General features: G+C 40.8%; 2 protein-coding genes across 2 annotated transcripts in view; one reads left to right on the top strand and one right to left on the bottom strand.

Moving 5' to 3' along the window:
• The first annotated feature begins 9810 nt into the window (after window positions 1–9810).
• uba52 (ubiquitin A-52 residue ribosomal protein fusion product 1) lies at window positions 9811–12399 on the top strand. Its single transcript, XM_079267651.1, has 5 exons — window positions 9811–9855; window positions 10308–10419; window positions 11464–11550; window positions 11736–11838; window positions 12247–12399. Exons 2-5 carry the CDS (start codon window positions 10317–10319, stop codon window positions 12338–12340), a joined length of 387 nt encoding a protein of 128 aa, XP_079123777.1. The 5' UTR covers window positions 9811–9855; window positions 10308–10316; the 3' UTR covers window positions 12341–12399.
• A 136-nt stretch (window positions 12400–12535) lies between these two features.
• The window catches only part of LOC306776805 (homer protein homolog 3-like), a 36669-nt gene continuing 26879 nt past the window's right edge, over window positions 12536–22325 (bottom strand). The window contains exons 7-9 of the mRNA XM_079267652.1: window positions 19674–19784; window positions 18272–18352; window positions 12536–16567 (exon numbers count right to left, since the gene is read on the bottom strand). Coding sequence (XP_079123778.1) covers window positions 16382–16567; window positions 18272–18352; window positions 19674–19784 — 378 coding nt within the window. The 3' untranslated portion in view covers window positions 12536–16381. The remainder of the gene's footprint in view (window positions 16568–18271; window positions 18353–19673; window positions 19785–22325) is intronic.

Raw genomic sequence — 22325 nt, 5'->3', positions numbered from 1 at the left:
AGGAAACCTGCCAATTGCACCTTAAACCACAGTGCACACACACATCGGTTACTAACTACAACTCATTTCCACTTATTTGTGTATTCTGCAAACGCAGCAACAATACTAATTCTGCTCTTATCTGAGACTCCATGACTAGCGTCCATTCATACAGTATTTACCTGTCCAACTAGACTGGGGAGTCACACCAACTAAACTGTTTACAAAGCATTGAATGAAACATTAACCGCTGTCTACAGTTTATTTACTCAGCTACTCTGCCTGTCTCCCCCACACTGAGGGAAATTGACACTTTACAGCGTTATGTCCTGAACAAAACAGCAATCAGTAAACCAGTTTGTTTGGACTCAGCAATAATTGATTTGTGTTTAATGTTAGGCTTAGATTATCTGGCAGATGTATCTGGACGAGCCAGTGTCGACTTCTCTCCCGGGTTTGGATGCAACACATTTGGCCCAGGTGGCTTTATTTTGCAAACTGCAGCGACTACAAGACACAGTGGCTACCAGCTGGCACGTTAAAGAGCAAATCAGCAGTTTTGTACCACATTAGTCAGGCTAGAGAGAGAACTTTTACATCAACCAGCTGCAATACATGCTGATGTACAGTTACTATGTATATCAGAGCAAAGCTACAGTGATGGATGATATCTTACCATAATGTTACACCACTACAGTAGCGGAAAAAAATTACAACAATGTCAGCACAAATTATATATAAAATGCCCCAATTTTGTAGAACTGAAGGCACTGTTCTCCATTTTCAATGGATATTGCACTATTAAATGCTTTTATTTTGCTAATGTATATCTAACAAGGTCAGTGTTGAAAAATGAACAACATTGTATATGCAAAACAATGTGTCGTTAGACGCAACCTCACCAGCAGCTGTAATTCACCTGGGTTCCATTTATAAATAGATAAACCCAGAGAATATTAACCATACAGGGCATTATAACACCATCCACTGACCTCGGATCAGATGCTGTCGCTTCCTGAAGTACGTGATCTTGGAGCTGTAGTCGTAGCTCATGCCACGGCTCTCCAGCCAGTGGGCTGTGGCCACCCCTCTCCCCTGCACCTTCATTGACTGCACCCTGGTGTCCCTCCGGAGCTCCAGGACCACCTGGCCGGACACCACCTCCCCTCCGGTGAACGCTGCATCAGCTGGACCATCCAGCTCCAGCTTAAAAGACTTAATGGAGTTCAACGCCATTCCTAAAAGTGAAGATAGTTCAGCAGTTTGACAAGGCAGAGACACCAACAAATACTCATGGTGTACAGAAATGTTTGTACAGGTGTGTGTGGTATTCAGGTGCTGTACAAAACACATGGCAAATAGCCAAAACCAGCTGGAGACATGAAGCATTTAGGGCTCCTGTGGACACCAGGGGACCACAGACCAAGCACATTATACATGTGAAGTCCTGTATTGATTTTTTAAAATAATAGTATGTAATGTTTTGTGACTGATTTTAAATGTGCACTTCCCATAAAATGGAACATATTGATCATTTTTGCTGTTTTCTTTCAGGGATGTTATGTTTACCGTGGGGTTGGGTGGTTCTGCTTAGAGTCCCAGACATGCCAGAGCCAGACTCTTCAAGTAGCTACTGCTGTGTAGACTGCTAATTGTTTTTGAACACGTTTTAGAAATGTGCAATAATATAACATATCAAAGTGTTACAGTTTTCTCTTTGGTTGTGATGTTGAACTAACTAACAAAATGGTTACTAGAGTATTACAGTTTATAATAACCTCTTTAATATGCAGACACAATTGATCACGTCACCAATACTTAAGGAAAGTAAAACCATTTGCCAATTATTGTAACAAATTCCGTATGAGAGCATATAAGGTAAATACCTGAAAATCTACTTTCAGTCAACAATATGTAAATAATATTGTAATAATAACCGACATGATTCTTAGTTCTGTGACAACTATTAAGTGTAATAACATTTGCATTTTCGGTGTGTTATTTATACAGTCTATGGATTATTCTGAATGTTTCTAAACGGATGAAAGCGGGTCTCAGCCAATCAGCGTTGAGAGCCGTGACCACGTTTTATGAATACTGTTGTGAGCGTCGAGCTGACGTTTAAATTTCTTTTAAAAACTCACCGGCAGGTCTGGGGAGACGGAGTGGTCCTCTCAAAAGACGAGGTTTACGGTGCGGAAAAGCCAGACTGCGAGCGTTCACTCCGTCTGGTGGTTCAATTAATTAAAGCCCAGCCTTTATACACGAGACACGTTTCACCGCCCAGAAACACAGCAGCTCTCTGTTTCACACCAATGATGAAGAGCACACGCGAGTCACGTCCGCCCACTTTAACACTGAGGAGAGAGAGAGCCCTCTAAAGGAGGGGGACACCTCGGAATGACTGCACGGTACAACGAGGGCATTTTTGCCGGCTATACCTTTCACATTTAAAGCGTGTTTACTTTATTTCACCCATATATACAGTCTATGATTTCACCCTTTCTTTTTTAATATCGTTTACGTGGAGATCTGTGTGTGAGCAGAATATCAAAAAAGTGCGCCACTGAAGAAATATGTTGTCGAAAGTACCGATGTAAAGACAAAATTGATCGTAGGCTTTTATGTTGAAGGCAGTGTGTCTTTTTCAGTTAAAAACGGTTAAATCATATTTTCTCCTTCTCGATTATAAAAAATACAGAAATAAAGTACAGAATATACAACTAGTCTGTGATGAGATACTTGGAAAAGATTTAATCTGTTAGAAAAAATCCTAAGAAAAAGATTTAAATTTTTTTTTTTAAAAGATTTTAAAAAAATGTGGACTGATATAAAATATATTTTAAAGGGCATCTGAACAACCTTAATAAAACATGGTGCCTCTATTTTGTTTTTTGATAATTTGCCTCAGTATTTAAAGTCTCTCACATGATCACTATGTCTCATGTTTATGACAGTATATCACTAAAGCTGTTGTCTTTGCAAAACTTTTTAATTTGCAAACTTTTTCAGGAGTAAACCAATTCAAAATAACATTTCAAATGGCGAAAAAATCTAAACACTGGAGAATTCAGTAAGAGATAAACATCCTTTCAGGCATTTCTTATCAGATGTTATCACTGTAATATGCTACAGTGCTGATTTAGATAATAATTCTGCATGACTTGTGGTCAAATGTTCAAATGTGTAAGGTCATAAGTGTGATCCAGAAACAATCTGCTCAGCCATTAGTGTTTTTAAATAACCGGGTGCACAAAACATGAAATATGTACACTATTGTATGTTTTTTTCATACATGCCATAGCCTTAAATTAACATATCTCGCTGAAAATCAATCTGTATTTGGCATGATTCTTGGTAGAACAGGCAAAAGTAAACAGGAGCTGTCTAATCTATTCTGGAGTGTCCTTGCAGCTGTACATCTTGTACCTGAGCTTGCTGGCCAGCTGGCATTCCAGCCCATACCTGGACTGCTGCCTTTCACCAGGTTAATGAACTCCAGATTCAGTTTGCCTGCCAACTTTTTTTTTTATCAGCAGAGCCTGCATCTTAGGGTCAAGACTGTGTTATTCCTACAACAGCATAGATTGTTTTGACAGAGGTTTGTGGTCAATCATGCTTGAAGGAGGGTGCGCTAACCTTCGTAGCAGTTTGCATTGCCAGTGTAAACAGGGTAAGCAGGTCAAGTCCGAGGCTATTTCCCTTCCTGGCCTAAATATGACAGGGGAGTCTGAGGTTTATGTTTAAGCCACCTAACTGCTAAAGTTGAACTTGCACACTGCTTTAATATGTCACACTGTGACATATTGTCACACTGTACTGTTCTTGGTGCCGTAAATAGTAATTCATTTATCAGCAAAATAAGATTATCATTATGCAGTTCAGTGAAAAACACAACACTGGGGGATGATTTGACAGAGTGGCTTTAGTTGATGTGTGCTTGAAATGTAGGTTAAAGTTCTTCATGTGAATAGAATATAACAACACCACACCTCTGTTGTTGGGGTTGGTGAAGAGAATTCTGGGAAATGTAAGAAAATGACTTGAAATTACTAATATTCTGTCTCTGTTACTCCTTGTTTCTCATTGGATTTCTCAATTGACTTTGAGGCCCAACAACCAGTCACATGATGAGGCCGAATGTAACCAATAATATGATTTCTTTGCATATTATTAAGAAAGGTTCATGGTGAGAAAACAGTATATTTGTATGCAAATTCAAAACTGCTGCCATTTGAGCACAACTTAGTCTTAGTGTTACATTATGGGTGACCTTTAATGTTGAACTGCATGTTGTTTGTTGGTGTGTTGTAGTTTGTACAACAGCAGTTTGTAAGTACGTGCCCATTTGAGAAGGATTGAGTTGTTGAGTTTATTACTACTAACTGACAAAAAGTCTCAGCTACGTTTTCAGAAACACAAACTCAGAGGGAAAAAATCCAGAGCATGTCAAATATGTGGAATATGCTCCATATTCAAAACACATTTTACTTTATATTTTTTATCAGGAGTTGAGCAAGAACACAAGAGATAGTGACCCAGTGTTTGTTCTCAGTCACTTTATGACAAAATAAGTGCAAAACTGGTTGTTGCCAGGACGCTGCAAGATCAGAGGTTTGGCTGTCTTCCCTGTGGGTGGCGCTGAAGTGCTGATGAACCAGAGGAAACCTGCTGTTGCTCTAACAGAAAAAGAGGCAGACAACATCATATTATTATACAGTGATGAGAAATACCAGCCAAAATAAGCTCTGTGACCAACAAAACTTTATGATACTTACAAGATAATCTTTATAAATGAACACAACTCTCATGATTTTTGAAGTATGCAATCACCAGAAGTAAAAAGCTAACGTTAGATGAAAACGAACCACATCACTAAGCTAAAGGTTGACTGGTGTTCGGTGTGATGACGTTTTGTTGTCTCATTTAGCCACTTGTAAGCAACAGCCTTTTTTTAGACATGTAAAAGCTTAAAAATTCATGAGTGGGATTATTATTGACGTCTTTCATATCGTAAAACAAAACGTTTAAATATGTTTTTCCTTAAATAACCCCATTGCCTTTGAGAAGAGGGAAATGGAAGTGCATAAATGCTAACTCATTATCAGGTTTTAGGACTCATTCCAGTTTTATTCTATTATCATATTATTATTTACAACTACTATTTGGCCACTACTATGACAACAACTACCACTGCTGCTACTGCTACTATTACAATTACACAGGTGAGTCGGGGCATTTCTGACTTCATTTTGGGATCTCTCACCCTCTGCTACAGACAAGGTGTCTGTCGGCGGGTCTTCAAAGGGAGGTAATCAGTCTCGGTGGTGCTGGAGTTCAACTTGTGTTCTGCCAAACAGATTAAACACAGTTAATGTCTACATGCATCTCTCTTTAAAGACACAAACACAACCGATCCATCACCTGGTCCACTCATGTTGCTGGACAGCTGGACAGCTGGTGTGGCCCGCTCTCCGTCCTGTTTGCAGTAGTCTTCTTTGGCCGTGGTTGAGTAGTACAGGCTCGACAGACAGTGTGAGCCGAACTGTACATGGCTCTTGGTCATCAGGTCAGCCCCGGGCAAACACACTGAACACTCTGAGTGGTTCTGCTAGGAGGATGATAAATTAAACTAAAGTGAAATATGTTCACTTTTATGTTTAAACTTTAAAGCAATGTATGTATCAACACTGTTACTATTACAGAAAGAAATAACTGTGCAAAAGATCTCTTATCTCACATCAGGGAAGGAGATTCTGTTGGTGGTGATCGACATCCTCTCTTTGTTGCGCTTCTTATCAGTGTCCCCCTTGGGTAAGGAACTGATATGGTGGTCCGTTTTGATCAAAACGACTGGATCTGCTTGGATATAAACCAAATCCAGGCAGGATAACTAAGATGGATTAATAAAGTAGCCTTTCATATGTAGCTCAATATTGTGTCATCTTAGTTTGAATGTACTTAAGACAAATTTACAAATAGTGAAAATGTAAGGGCATTGTACAGTCACACACAGCCTTCACCTAATGAACACTGTTCATTACTGTTAGCACAAAACAATATCTGCTTTGAACAGTTTACTCGCATATAGTGAACAGTACCAACGCGAGTTCAAATGCATTTAAAACATTTGCCCATTTGGGGACCTATTAGTATTTTGAAGTCTCAAAGCAGCTTGTGTCGTTACTTAATGCAATCAAGACGTCTTCACCATGGGAAATTAAAGTAATAGATCTGAATCGTCAGTTTGCAAGAATGAAAACTGAGGGATTAACACAGAAAACACTCACCCAGCTTGCGGTAGCAAAGGTCTTCTCTGGATGTTGTTGACCATGAGTTCTTAGAGTAATGTTTGAGGTTGAGCTTCAAACGCTCCGTCACCACAGGTGGCCTGTATCAAAAAACCATATCAGATAATGCTTTTATTATATTTGTGTGGGGATAAACTCAACACCAGTTAATGTGAGCTTTAAAAGACTGACAATTCTAATTCTGAAAAAGTTGTTTTTGAGGCTTTTGATTCAATCACGAATCAATTTTAGCATGCAAGATGCCTCAAACCGCTGGCAGCACATCAAATCATGCAGTGAAACCAAGAGAGGTCTGAACAGAGATCTGAAGGATGACACCAGGCCCTATAGCCATTGTTTTTTCGACAGTTTGACGACTCTTTGTATAGGATGTGAACTGAGTGATGTGACGGGAGTTTTTCCAGTGAGGCAGAACGGCTGCAGACCTGCAGGCAGCGGGCCAGCTGAATGACGCAGCGTGGGTTGTCTCTCTCTCTACAATCTTCACAGGATCACCCAGAACCACTGAGCAGTGCTGAAGAAAGACAATGTGAATAACAGTCAAGGTTTGAGCTAATAACACCCATTTCATGGAAAGCATAAAAAGGTCAATGAATGAATGAATGCATTTTATTTATATAGCGCTTTTCACAGACATAACATCACAAAGTGCTTAACAGAGCAGACATTTAAAAGCATAAAAAACACAATGTGACCCTAGGGTCAATACATTACATACACAGAGAAAAATAAAAAATAAAATAAAAAATAAAATAAAAATGTAAAACATATTTTAAGAGCAGGTCTAGGACATGGGTTTACATTTTACTCAAACGGCAGCCTAAAAAGGTGGGTTTTGAGCTGGTTATACCCTTGTCCCGCTTGGGTCTACTCCAAGCTGATAGTGCTGGTACATAGTGTCCAGGTCAGGGGTCTCAAACTCCCGGCCCGCTACGTCATTTTATCTGGCCCGCGAATCCGCCAGCAAAAAAAGTTAGACTTGATAATAAAAATATCCCCATAGTCGAAATTATGAGATAGAAAGTCAAAAGTATGAGATTGAAAGTCAAAAGTATGAGATTGAAAGTCAAAATGATGAGATACTTAAACAGTCATAGAAGCAGCTCTTTGGCTGGTTACTGTACATTTAACATGGAAATGTATTGTGAGTACATTGAAGACTACTTTAAACTGTGACTGCAGAGAGTTATTTAACAATATGTTACGAGTGGTGACATTTACAACCGGCCCTTTGTGGGCGACCATGATGCTGATGTGGCCCGGAGTGAAAATGAGTTTGAGACCCCTGGTCCAGGTCATAGTGTATCTTGCCTTAGCATACACACAGTGTGCTGAGTGTTCAACACCTCAGTCTGCCTTCTGGTTTGACCTCAGTCTGTCTCTGAAGTCAGACAAAATGGCAAATATATACTTAAGTACAGAACTTGAGTAAATCGAGAGCTTTTGGTGCAGTTTTTAGCCTCAGAGGTGATGATGTTTTAAATAAAGATGTGCGAATGTGTCTGCAGCTCAGCTCAGGCAGGATTCTGCATTACATCTGAGCTCAAGCAGAAGTTGAAATGGCTTCCAGTGCTAAGTGGACTGGACACTATTGGGAAAATGAACGTATAAGTCGTATGGCAACAGTTTCCCTCGAGAGTCTGCAGGTTTTCATTCAAGCCATGGAGTGTCTGGTTGGATTAAAAAACCTTCTTTGATCATGATAGCTCATGCCCAACATCTACTGCTGTGTTACCTGCTGTTCGACAGGTTTAGCCGCTGTGCCCCAGGCTCCCTGGAAGGTGGTGTTGTAGTGGGAGACATAACTGGGACAGTGCCTGTCCCATTTTAATGAGGGAAAACCCTCTACTACAGAGACAAAAATGTAAAATTACATTCTGCTGATTGATTCAAGTCAATGATGTTGTACAATCATTTATGGCTTAGCACTGAATTAACCTTTTCTTCTAGAAGTGCAGATATAATCAGAATTAAATGTAATTGTCACAAACCTAGATTTTTAGGCCTGGCTTTTCCAACAGGACAGTGGCGGTGTGGGGTGAAGGAGGCTTCGTAGGTGCTTTCTGGGAGTTTTTCCAAATGCGGGATCTTCTTGTTGGCCTCTGTTTGTCGCATGGGAGTGGGAGGGGTCTGGAAGGGCTGGGGCCCTAATTTCTGGGACGGTGTGGTGAGGAAAGCCACCTCTCCGGGGTCTGTTTGCATCTTGAAGTTGGTGTAAAGCGCAGTCCAGTACGAGTGAGCTGTGGCAATGGGTGATGTTGGTAGGACACTATCGCCTCTGTGAGTTGCTACTCCTTGTTCTACCTCAAGTCCTTGTGGTCCGCCTGAACTGGGGTGGGCACTCGAAAAGGCTCAGCCTTCTTGGAAGACAAGGACTGGAAGTCCTCCTGGAAGTCCTCCTGGAAGTCCTCCTGGAAGTCCTCCTGGAAGTCCTCCTGGAAGTCCTCCTGGAAGTCCTCCTGGAAGTCCTCCTTGAAACGTGTTAAAAATGCAACTGGATTGTTCCTGTCCAGAAACGGGATGTTTGTAGACGGGAGGAAGTCTTTGCCTACAGGACGAGCTGGCATCAGGTTTTTTAAACCACTGCAGTTATATTAGATACCAGTATCCCCCTTAAATTACTGTAACTCGTTGGTTAAGCTATCTATCATGCAGCAGGTGAAAAATGGCACAATGCCTCACCATGGAAACCTCTGTGCTGTGGAACATAATGATGTTGATACTGTTGCTGCTGCTGCAGAGACACAAATGCTTGCCATGGTGTCCTGTTACCTGGCTACGTGCAATAAGTGGACTGGACACACACAAAATTAACATTTTATTCCACAACAAGATCACAAAAATAAATCCTCACTGTCAGAAAATAATAAAATGTTCCTGGTTTTTAGACTGGCTTTGTTGGGATATAACATTCACATTATGAAAATATATTTATAGACAACAAAGTTACACAAAATGTTATGTAATTTAATTTAGCATTTATTGAAACGACTCTGTATTGCAAATTGACACATTATGCAGTTTTGTCCACGTTCACAACGTGGTTCAACACGACAACAGTAGATGTCAGTCAAACTTAATTTTAGAGCAGTCATGTCCAGCCACGTAGCCTACACATACTGGACTGAATCCCTAACACACTAAACTCTCAAAAATAAAGGGCAAATGAGTTTAGGCCCTTAAAATTCAACTAAACACCGCTTCTCAATCTTTAAGCTGTTTAACGAGACACGTATGCGTTGTTTTAAATAACTGTCAGCTTTTAAAGTGAATCATTCTGCTCGATTTCGCCTCCGTCTATTTTTGTAGAATACAATTTGGGAATATATGTTCAAAAATCGAATAAGAAGAGCAATATTTTAATATTTGTTTCTGGACCATTTTCTAAACGAAATGTGGCTAAATAAGTTGTAATGCTTCTGAATAATACATTTGGTATCCGTTTGTCAAAATTGAACATGCACTCGCATGATTTTATTCCCAGGGAATCACTCAGAGAGGAAGTGACGTCTCTCAGCGTCAGCCTTTTCCGCTCTCTTTTCGTTTAGGCTCAGCTAGCGGCCGGGTGGGTACACGTTTTGTCCAATACTTATTTATCGATATAGTGACATTTGAGTGGTTGAATGCGTTTAAGACAATATATTAGTCGTCGTATATCGACAGCAAATGTGTACTGAGTACTGTGGGTCCGGTTCGAAGGCAGAAAATAGAGAAAACGGTGACTAAGCGCCACGCTAACGGTGCGCATGTGGCGAGGCCTCGCGTCAAGTCCACTCTGCTGCTAACATTAGCTAACACATCGGTAGATGCTGATCAAAGGCTAGCGTAATCTCTCACGATTATTATAGTTTAAAAAAGTGACTGCGTTGCCATTTTGTTCCTAATGAATGTGAATGACAGGTCTGTGTGTCGCTGACTTGGTGTGAAAGATGCGCACAGTTTCGTGGTTAGCCAGTTAGCTAACGTCATGTTGAACGTCTAGACTCGGAGCTAACGGCAGTTTTCCCTCTATCGCAGCCTGCAAACATGCAGATCTTCGTGAAGACGTTGACGGGGAAGACCATCACCCTTGAGGTTGAGCCCAGCGACACTATCGAAAATGTCAAGGCAAAGATCCAGGACAAGGAAGGTAAGCAGTCACTTAACTTCCGTCTGAACAAGTCTTGGACAATACGGAGTTGTACCCCAAACCGGACAGTTTTTAGCTAATGTTTCAATACAATTCACTTACAATGTTGATACAAATAATCGTGTAATGTTTTCAGTTGATTTAATGGTGTTAAACTGAAGTTAAACTTCGTACCTTTCAAACGAAATATTGTTGTAATTATTACAGTTAGCTTTGCCTTTACCAGAGTCGTTAAAACGATGCTAACACCGCTGAATTAGCCGTGCACTGCTATTGGCCTAATCCGTGGGGACTTCTATCCTCGTTGTAAACACTGGCTGCTGCTGGTTTTTCGGGGATATTCGCTTGTTCCAGGGTCGCAAAAATTACCATCAATGCTGTCAACACATCCGGGACCGTAGTTCTGTCCTTCACAATAATATATCACGCTTAAACAACTCCAAATGATGCAATAAAAGCTCCTTAATTTCCGTTTGAGCTGTTTTAGCGTCGCCCGAGCGTTCTTTCTGCTTTCTCTCATCAAAGTCACTTTCCTATAGTATTTAGACATATAAACGTCCATATATATTCATGAAATTTGACACATAGATTATTTGATATGTATGAATTAATATTATTTACGTTTGGTTGGCGATCGCCGAAGAAAATGACAGCGTAATGACCGGAAAGGGCGTCACGACGGAATTGTTTGAGACAGGCCAATAGCAGCTAGCGCCGACCGAGGCAGGCCATCTTTACGTTAGACACTTGCCGCTACTCTTTGAGTTTACAAACATGTCTTTGAAAGCCCATTCTTACCTTCGGGTTTACTATTTTTGCAAAGTGTGATAGAACAATGTGTGTAAATTGAAGTATTAATAAGTTAATTTAGAGCATGCTGGTAGATTAGGACGAAAGGTGTGACGTTACTCTGTTGCAGGCCCTGCATTCAGATCGTCATGCTACTTAATTTAATTTAAGGAACTTGGCATCTCTGCCTTTTGTTATTGAATGTTCATGATCAAATTGTGAATACAGCTTGGTTGATAAGTGTTGTGTTTGCAGGAATTCCCCCTGATCAGCAGCGTCTGATCTTCGCTGGCAAACAGCTTGAGGATGGACGCACACTGTCTGACTACAACATCCAGAAAGGTAACAGCTGCTGTGTCAATCAGTCACAGTGAACCTTAGATAAGCAATACGTTGGTCAAAACCCAAATCCCCAGAACTGGAAGCTCTTACAATGCACCTGGTTATTGTGAAATGCCCTAGTTGAAAAGGTTTTCTTTTGTGCCTGTGACTGAGCTTGAGATTGACATTTTTGAATTGCCCACCAGAATCTACTCTGCATCTGGTTCTGCGTCTGCGTGGTGGCATCATTGAGCCTTCTCTCAGACAGCTGGCCCAGAAATACAACTGTGACAAGATGATCTGCCGCAAGTAAGTCTTGAAAATCACCAAGCAGTCTATTCTTTAACTTCAAGTGCGTACAATACTGCTGTGATTTACTGTGAAGTAATGGCACCACAAGTGGGTAAAAAAAAGTATTTCACAGAATTAAAGTAATTGGCTACATGGATTTAAAGTAAAATGGAAGTGTACTGTAATTTGGTAGCAGGGTGTTTTGGTTAAATTGTGAAAACATGGGCGGTCAGTTTAGGCTCTGTTTTACTGACTTAAGATGTTGGCCAATCTCAAATACCTGCCCTTAAATTTAGAAATTGTTGTGTAATAGTTTGTCTTTGGGCACACGTATTCTTAAATTTCTGAGCACCAGAAACATATTTTTGGTGTTTCAATTTGGTTCAGGAGACACTCATAGTTGTCCCCTGACCACTTGGTTTGCAGGTGCTATGCCCGTCTGCACCCCCGTGCTGTCAACTGCCGCAAGAAGAAGTGCGGACACACCAACAATCTTCGCCCCAAGAAGAAGCTGAAGTAGACATTTTGGCTGAAATGGATTCTCTGCCATTTTGCGTTTAAATAAATGTAAGAAAATGATCCTGTCTGACTTGTATCAGTGGCAGGAGGAAATGGTGAATTGTTGGTTTAATTTGAATTAATGTGTGCAATACATGATTGAGGCTGTGCAGGTAATTTTAACTGTGAGGAAAAAGTAAGCAGACCAAATGAACTCTAGTCACTGTTTGCTAACGAAAACAAAAGATAATGAGAAGAATTTGGCAAGTAATTTATGTCAGAAGCCTGTTCACTGAGTTATCAGGGTAATTCAGTTAACCTGCTTCTTGCTCTCCAAAACATGACTGGCACATTGCCGATTGGGAGTGTTCTCCACTTTCATTAGAATTTGGTAACCACATCAGCACATGCTGGTTGTTTCAGCCTGTATACACAATATCACACGACCGAACTGCATCGTTAACGATACAGCCTAACACATTTCAAGTAGCTGGCAGTAAATGAACAAAGGTACCGTCTGTGCCTACAAATGTTCAACACCTGGCCTTAATCGGCATCATACCTGCCACCTCCTGGCAACTGAAATATAATTTAAGGAACTATATTAAATTGTATGTGTAGGATGCAAACTAAGAATACTGAAGACAAAACCAGCATGAGTTTCTTGCCCTTCCATCACAAAGACCACAGCCGTGACATTGCATGATTGAGTTTTAATGTTAAACAGTTCTATACAAATATATGGAACTTATTTCACAATGTCAAATACCATACAAACGCCTGCTCTAATTCAGTTACTTGTGAAACGACAAAATAGTCGCCTTGAACTGACAACACCATTCCAGTTTACCAATATTTCAACGAAACTAACCACGACTAAATGAGATATTTGAAATGTTAAAAAGAAATTTGATTGAGATGAACTTCAGCATCATGAAGTTTAATTCCAGTTGTGGCTTTCGCATGACAGTGCATCTTTGGTACTGCATTCTCTTGTAACAGATGTTTAAAAAAGGCCTTATTCTAGTGTAAGGAGGAATATTCAAAATCCACCTTATCGTTTAGACTATTTACGGACCTGTTGCTACATATTGTTTAAATTAACGGCAATAAACGGCAATAAATGTACCACACCAACAGGACCCTATAGTCTCAAAAATAAGGTGGATTTCTCCTCAAACCTGTTGTAAATACATAATGAATATCGAATTCACGGTGTTAAAAATGGCAACGCAGCTGATCATATTGTGTACCTTAAACACTTACATGTGGTGTTACACCCTTTTAAGTTACTCTCTTTTCTGTGTATACAGGAACCACTGTATTTACAGTTGTGCGTTAATGAAACACTGGAATAAGGCTGTTGTGAAGCAAAGTGTTTCTGACAACTAAGGAGCCGATAGCCTCCACATTTTCTTCATGCTCGATGAAAGGCTGGTAGCAATCTGTCATAATCTGGTGAAGCCAAAAACGGTTGTGACAAAAACCCTTCTGTTAAAATGGATGGGTACAGGCTTTGCAGAGGTCTCATCACTTACAAACCACTTATAACCATGAACAGGCATCGCTGCTGGAAACATTATTGCTAATTCAGTGAAGCTTGCATGTAGCAGCTGGTCAGAACTCCCAGTTAGTGTAGTAACTTGTCAGAATGATGAAATGTCAATCTTAATTGACTGAACAATATACTCTTAATGTGATCAATAGCAACATTAACTGTCATTACTGTATTAGCCTTGTTGGACTGTAGAGGTGATACTTTTCTGTATTATCTTGTAAGACAGACAAATGAACTTAAGCTAGAATATAAATTGTGGTTATAAATACACCATCAGTTGAAAATGGTACTACCCATACAAAGTAATATTTGCTGGTAATACACGGTGTCTAGTACATTGTTATGACCTGCTTAAATCACATTTTGACATTTTAGTATGATTCTGGCAGTTACTGCATCATCGGCTAAATATCGCACATTATTTGAACCTTTACTACCGTCATATGAAGAATTCAACTCATCGGGGGGCGAGAAGCAAAGACCGACAGCTACTGTGCATCAGAAGGTCACATAAAGCCGACAAGCAAGTCAATTAAGTACCTATGAACTAAACTACTGCAGTTGTGTTTTTGAACTCTAGCAATCTCTGGTTGCACGCTGCAAAATATTGTGCACACACGCAGCGCTTCACATTCCTTGGTAGGTACAGGGCTTCTGCAGAGCTCATGCAGTGCTCTCATAGTGATCTATGCTCTGCGGCTCCACTGAGCCTCTCTAGGGTTATTATCACTATTGTGGTAAATGATAGTGTTGAGCGACACAGAAAAAGTAGAACTGGAACCTTTTGTGAACACCGACACATGTAAACAAAATCAAACTTGGCACAAACAATCAAGTGCAATCTCAGGTTCAACTCAACAGGGAGAACGCAGCGTCTGTCCACAGGCCACAGTGACACATCTGGACCTTTCCTTCAAACGCTGATCTACCTGTCAAAGTGGCCTGGTGGAAGGGACAAACCTACCACCTGCAGCTGGAATTTAGCAGAAATTCAGCTGGTAGCCATCTCTGATTTCCCATCCTGACTGAGTAACCCATCGATGAACATGAATAATAGAATAAAGTGGTGCAAAAAGAGCAGTCCTCATAAAACATGAACAAAAACGGTTGTACGCTGAAGATCCTCAGAGGCCAGAATGGGAGCAGGTTGTTGCGTCTCTGAGTTCGTTGATGTTCTGGCTGGCGTTAGACCAGCCCAGGCTGCTGATGGTGAACTGGAGCCGACTTTAATCAGGGTCTTTGCCTCAGTGTGTCCTTATACTGACAAAACTCCTACTGGGTGCATCTCCACAGTATTACAGGAAGGGTGTCACATGAACATGAACTCATGGTTGTTATTGTGTGAAAGCAGACATTTTACAGCTATAGCTAGTCTTCATTTTTCCTAGTTGACTTCTGAGATCTACCAATAATGAGAAAATGCATATGTAAAAGGCTTATTCATACAGGACTATTATGTGTAGGCCTCCGGCTGTGTAATGTGTCAAAGTCTTTTGCCAAAACTGCAGTGAACAAAACAAACTGCCACTTTGTTGTTTCTGTGAACCAAATGTCGAGAATTATGATCAAATATTTATGTTTAGTATGCGAGTAAAAAGTGTCCGTTAAACTTTATTTTACAACCATCTGAAGTCCTGATGCGTGTCCTGCTGTTACAGGACTGCAGTTTTACCGTCTGTGCTCATGGTTGAGACCTCGAGCTCTGCAGAACAGAACAACGCTGGGCCATTTTCTTTTGATTCTTTTAGTTTTACTGCCACTATTGCTTCTTAATTCAGTCAGAGAAAATTCTAATACAAAGGGATTGCCAGCTTTGTATTAAATAAATGTACATTACACAAAATACACCAGCAAGTAGACAATCCTTTGATACTTGTTGGAAGTGACTACTTTTGCAAAATAGCAAGCTTAAAATCAGTTTGGTGGCTCTTTAAAAAGGGCCTTTTTTCATTACTTCAGTCCTTTTGAGACATCAGTTATACTACCATAAACAATCGAGTCCATCACTGAAAAGACCAACAGCTTCCAGCAGCCACGACTCAGCATTTTAAATTGTAAACCACCTGGTAAAACTTTGACAAAATACACTGGATTACTATGGCCTTACTATCAGTGATGGCAGACGGTGAACAGAGTAAAAACTTGTTGCAAATATCATATCATCCTCTTCAGGGTGCTGAAGGACATGCAGCTGCTGGGAACTATGATATGGAAAAACAAGTAGTAGCCAGTTAGATCACACTGTCAACTGTTTATGATAAGCATACCACGGTTGCAGTGTTGATGTGACTTTTTATTTTGCACAGAACACCTTAAAGAGATTTGTCATACCTGCTGTTTACCTGCACGGATCTTAAAAACCGAGATCCATGAAGGTAAACACCAGTGCGTTTCTTACATATTGCTTTGATTGTTGCTCTGCTGATGAACCAGTAAAACACAAATCAAGGCCACATGGGTGGAACCAGTCCTGACTGTGGAGATGCAGCCCAACCACCGCTGTGGCTATTTGTCGATGAGTTTTGCCAGGCTCTGTCTCAAGTCGTTCAGGTCGCAGATTTTAACGTCAAGGACGTCGATGACGCGTCGGACCTCGCCCGCCGCCTGGTTCTGCTCCTCCTGGTTCGACGCCAGCGTCTTTTCAGCACTCTGGACCCGTTCCTCCAAGTCTCCGTTTTGTCTCTCCAGATCCTACGGACACATTAACTGTAAATAAAGTTTTCTCATCTTTTTCGCATGTGCTGGTGTCCAAATTGTATGCTTTCTTTGTACTTTTGTGACATAACATAAGCATCCTGTGCTTTTAAATGTTTATAATGAATTTGTTTGTGGAATACACCTTGCGGAGGAGTAATGTTAATCGCTCTGGTAAAGAAAGTAAGCCTATTTTTTGCTATATCCATAAATATGTCCCGATTATTAAGTGGGCTAGAGGGCTGACAATAATAAACATTTGCTTTACATTGCTAAAGTTGGGCAAGAAAGATGGATCACAAGTACTTTTGTTTTTACACAAATGTTTATATCTGCAATAATAATAATAATAATAATAATTCGTACAATTTATCCCAGTGCATGTCTACATGCCTTTATTCTTTCTGTATTCAGTATTTGTGTATTTCTGTACATTAAAATTTCTGAGCAGAGAATGAAATCGCTCTCCCTCTATGCACATTGTTATTGGAGCTTCCATGCTTTGTTTACATCGCCAGCGCAGTCGTACATGCCTTTTAGTATATTTAAATGCATGTGAGCGTTCCCCACTGGTTAGCTTACGGTCGATGCTCCGCACTGCTCACATAAGGCGGTTAAAGCTGACAGTGCCGTGCCCGTTACGAAAGCATAGCACCCCCCCCCCCCCCCCCCCCCCACCGGTTTATACTGTTTATACCACAAATTTAAATGTGCAATTTTGTGCTTCATGAGATCATTTTCTCTGCCAAATGCACCCATGAATAGAGTATGGAATGACCACAAGGACAGAACAGGTCAAATATGAATATACATAATTCACAACTGACACCACTACTAAAAATGATGAAGGACCTAATTAAGGCTGTGCAATATGCATCAGGTACAATCTCCTGCATTAGCATGGAGGCTCAATACGACGTCTTTTCTCCTTGAAGTCCTCAGTTCTCCTGTACGGATTCTCTGCTGCAGGTCTGAACTGCGCTGTCTCCGTTATAGGTACAGTATCAGCGCTTTGATTTTCCATTAGTCAGCTTTGTGCCTCTGTTTGGTTTGGAGAACAACAGAAAACAGCACTCGGCAACACTTCTGTTTCTTACTACAAGAAAGCTTTTAGACAACAGATATCAAATGGACTGAGACCACAACATGATGGGAAAATGCAAAAAATAAATGTAACATAGTAAAGACAAAAAACACCATGAACATTTCTGCAGAGTAGAAATCTGCAAAACAGCGTGTATACTGGTAGAGGACAAAAATCATTTCAAGACTGAACTGGTGACTTCTTCTGGTGACAAAGTGAAGATGAAATGTTTTCATCTCTCTTTCTGTCAATGAAGTCATTCCTACTGTCCTGACATGATAATACAAGCTCTACTAAGTTAGGTAACAACGACAATGTAGGTGAGAAGAGCCAATTTGTGCAGCAGTGCCACCAACCAGTCCCATTCATCATGTTTTATAAGTGCCTTGAAAATCAAAGGTCTGCTAAAAGTCTGTCTTTCAAGTGTTGGTAACTTCTCAAGACACACAGCGGTTCAGTTTTTCTCCTCAAGGATGATACAAAGAAAAGCTTACCACTCAAAGCTTCAACAGCTAATTTTCAAATACAGTGTGTGACAATTCCCAGCAACACAAGTACAGCGACGTTGACTGCAACATGATGTTTTACGGAAGGCAACAACACACTTGTCATCTTACCTGGAGTCTCTCTACGGCCTCCTCTCTCTCCTTCTCCAGCTCACCCACATCCGTTTTCCTGCTCTGTAGATTGTGAATTTCCTGAAAAAAAACAGTAATTGCGAACTGTCACAACACCCCGTTCACACCGCTTTCCCAACACATCCACCATCCGCGTTTGTCAGATCGCGGGACATTTGTCTTGTGTTTTGCACCAAAATATTTCATGTGGCTCTAAAAAGAGTCATTTATCAGGTTGGTGATAAGTTGTGTGACACCTTGATGTTTCCAGGGAGGAGGGTGATTCAGCCCCCATGGAAACCACTGTGACCTTGCACGAATCCGGTTGCCAAAACTCATCAGCATAACCAGCAGCGAGTGGCTTTCAAGGAATAATTCACTTTGATATCCGTTTTATTTATCCAGAGCAAATGGGCTTTGGCTGAGCGTGCCCAGCATGCATTTGATGGTCATTGACTTGGCTCAAAATATTCACAAGCTGATACTTTGGCATCATAAAAACTCATATTAAAGCCAAGCTTGGAAACAGTTATGAAAGTGAGTCAGAAACCCTGATTTCACTTGAGATGTAGTTAGCAGCTCTGGACATCTGCATCGTGTCTCATCTGGTCTCAATCCTGTGATGCTGTGGTATTTTATAAAAGCTCTTCGTCCGACCAAACTAATGAATCCACAAAAACAATTACAGTGCCGTGAAGATAAATTAAGGATCTAACATAAATAGACACTAGAAGGGCAGAAGTAAAACCCCCGAAGCACATTCTCTTCTCAACAGTTTGTTGAGTAATTGCCTCTTGGCTGAGATAAAAACAAGATTACTGAAGCAGAAAGATCTCAGTCAGAGCCTTAAAGGGCTGGTGTGTAGCATTCAGGGGGATCTATTGGCAGAAATGGAATATAATATAAACAAGTGTGTTTTCTTTCGTGTATAATCACCTGAAAATGAATTGCTGTGTTTGCGATACCTTAGTATGAGTCTGCTATGTTGCGTCGCCATGTTTCTACAGCAGCGCGGAGCGGCCAGCTAAATTACCGATCCTGCTTTGGCGAAGGCATGACCCACCCTACTCGTTGCCTTCGTTGGTTTGATTGATTCAGTTAGGCATGAGGAGTGAGATTAGAGTATGAATATCAGGGTAAGCCAGTCAGAGGCAGAGTAGGGCGGGTCATGTCTTCACCAGAGCAGGATTTGTTATACCGCAAGCGGACAAACCAAACGCCGGCTCGACATGTTTTCAGGGTTTGTTTTCCAGCATAAATGAACCTCAGCTGGAGATTGAGACTCTATATTCACAAACTGAAAGTGTTGTTTGAATCAGCTGGCTTTTCACACTGAGGTTCTCTTTAGGATGGTAAATGGATTTGGAGAGTGTGTCATGGATGGACTGAACTGGTGTCTTGCCTGATCTTTGGCACTCAGCAGGGCTTCCAGCTCTTCCACTGATTGACTCAGCTCCTCTCTAGCAGCCTGACCAGCAGCAGGATGCCCCAGCTGGGCCTCGAGCTCCGACACCTGGAACACACAACTCATTAATAACCCGTACTTAACATAACAAAAACACATTTTACAAGCCAACAAGAGTTTACAGTCATGCTAGCAGCTCTGTGAGGCTGCACTTCAATCCATCAAATAAAAATATTGTCCTCAAAACCACAGACGTCAACCTTGTGGTGGTGATAGAGAAAAAGTCAGGGGGTCGCCAAAGTAAGTGGGATTCATTCTCTTGGAGCCAAACATGTCTGTATAAAATTTCATGGCAATCCATCCAAGAACTGCTGAAAATGTTCAGTTTGAACGTGGTTAGAGTTGAAATATATTTAATAACATTACAACGAGGGTTTTTTGGAGTTGGGAAGGGAAGGCATTTTGAAACAGCTTGATTTTTAGAGAAGAAATCCAGAGAAAGGCAGCAGTAACTGAAGAGGCCCCGTAATGCCAGGTTCTGTACCACGGGACCTGAGGCAACAAGGGAGGGTGGACTGGAGAAAAGATCCTGGAGGTAGGAGGGAGCTACGTTATTAAGGGCCTTGGGGCTGGTAAGGACGAGTGCAATATTCAGAATTTTGGCTTAAACCCCTTTAGAAGTCATGGAGAACTATGGTCTGTGGAGGAGGTACATTTGAACCAGCAGACAGCAGAGCACACAGGTCATATTAAATATAACACTGCACAAAACATAAAATTGATGTTAAATCAAAAAATAAATAGAAATGTTGTAAAAAAATAAGTATCCTTTGTAAACAACATAGTTCTCATTTGGAGCCTGATTGATGAAAGTCAGCAGCAGACATATCGAAACCATGAATTTCAAAGACGCTAGACGACTCCATCTTGCTGTTCAACAGAAGCACAGAGGTGTTTTCACAATGAATTAGTTTTAAATTGATCCTGAAAAAAAAAATCACTTCAGGAGTTGGAAAGACTTTAGCTTCATAATCTTATCGAATTATTTTCATCTGAAGCCGATCAGTCCAGGTTTCATGGGAATATGGAATCAGATTGTCAATAATCTGCCGATGGACGAACATGAGAAAGTGCTTGGTGTCGGTAAAAAGAAACGGGTAAACAGAAACCCATTGTAATGAGGAGAATGATGTACGAGCGTCTCATCATAGCAGTTATCCAACGAAAGGCGTGCATTAACCTAATGTGTGGTGTCATGTTATTAATCCAGAGAACACCACATGACCCTTCACCTCCAGCAGAAAAACATGGAAATCAGCCATTAAAACGTTTGTTTACATGAGGCAGTAACGTAGAAATACAATAATATAGTCAAACGCAAATATACAAATACTTTGATGATCACTACTGATGGAAATGAGGAAAACCAACAGAGGGTAATCGCCCACACACATACCCATCTACATACACGATGATTCATTCCTTCTCTCATCTATCTTGAATCTCCGCGCGCGCGCGCGCGCACGCGCACACACACACACACACACACACACACACACACACACACACACACACACACACACACACACACACACACACACACACACACACACACACACACACACACACACACACACACACACACACACACACACACACACACACACACACGATGCTTCTGTGGGAAAGAAAAAAAAAGCTTCACTGCCAGTGGTCACAGGGATGAACTCTCTCGCTTTGGAGACTTTTTAAAATAAAATTGGGAAAATTACTTTTCCCAATCTAACCCACTTCCCTGCATTCAACATATTAATGGAAAAGCCAAAGGCCGGGTGTGACAGTTTTTTTGTGTCTCACTGTTTATCTACTAGCTCAACAGTAAGGCACTGACACCGCCTTGGTTAGGGGTTCAATTCCCACTGGGCCTTCAAAAAAAAACACTATCATTTTTGCATGCTTCAGCAGTAATCCCATTAAGACAACAATCTAATTAAGTCCCAAGTGTTTACAGTTGGAAGTAACAGGATTTGTTGATAAGCTTTAACCAAATTAATTTAAAAATAAATCTATCTGCAGATGAGTTGATAATGAAAATAATTGTTAGTTGCAGTTTTCCTTTAATATATCTGGTTGCATTAGATCAGTGATTTTCAACCTTTTTTGAGCCGCGGCACACTTTTTACATTTACAAAATCCTGGGGCACACCACCAACCAAAATGACACAAAAAGACACTAACACAGTACATATAATACATATAGTTAATAATATAGTTTCTAAATGTATTTGTACTCACTTAGTGTGAAACCTGGGCCTGTTTCGATGAACACAACATGGATATCCTGGCAGGAATGGTAGAAAGACACACACGAAGCTCTTCCTCAACAGCTCTCAGTCTCTCTCTGTTTTTAGTTTTTATCGCTGTCAAGCTTGAGAAGCTCAGCTCACACAGATATGTGGTTGAAAACGGGAGCAATGTCAAAATAGCTTTGTTGGCCAGAATGGGGAACTCCTTGGCAACAGCTAACCAAAAACTGTCCAAAGGAAGATCAGCAAAGTTTAGCTTTAAACCACGATCTTGTTTCAGTTCAATGAGTTCCTCTTGCTCCTTTAAAGTCATGTCCTTTCCAGCAACGGATGCTGAGCTGTA

The sequence above is a fragment of the Melanostigma gelatinosum genome (genome assembly GCF_949748355.1).
Source record: "Melanostigma gelatinosum genome assembly, chromosome: 4".
Classification (NCBI taxonomy): Eukaryota; Metazoa; Chordata; class Actinopteri; order Perciformes; family Zoarcidae; genus Melanostigma; species Melanostigma gelatinosum.
The sequence above is the reverse complement of the archived record's forward strand: the minus strand, read 5'-3'. Positions and strand labels throughout refer to the sequence as shown.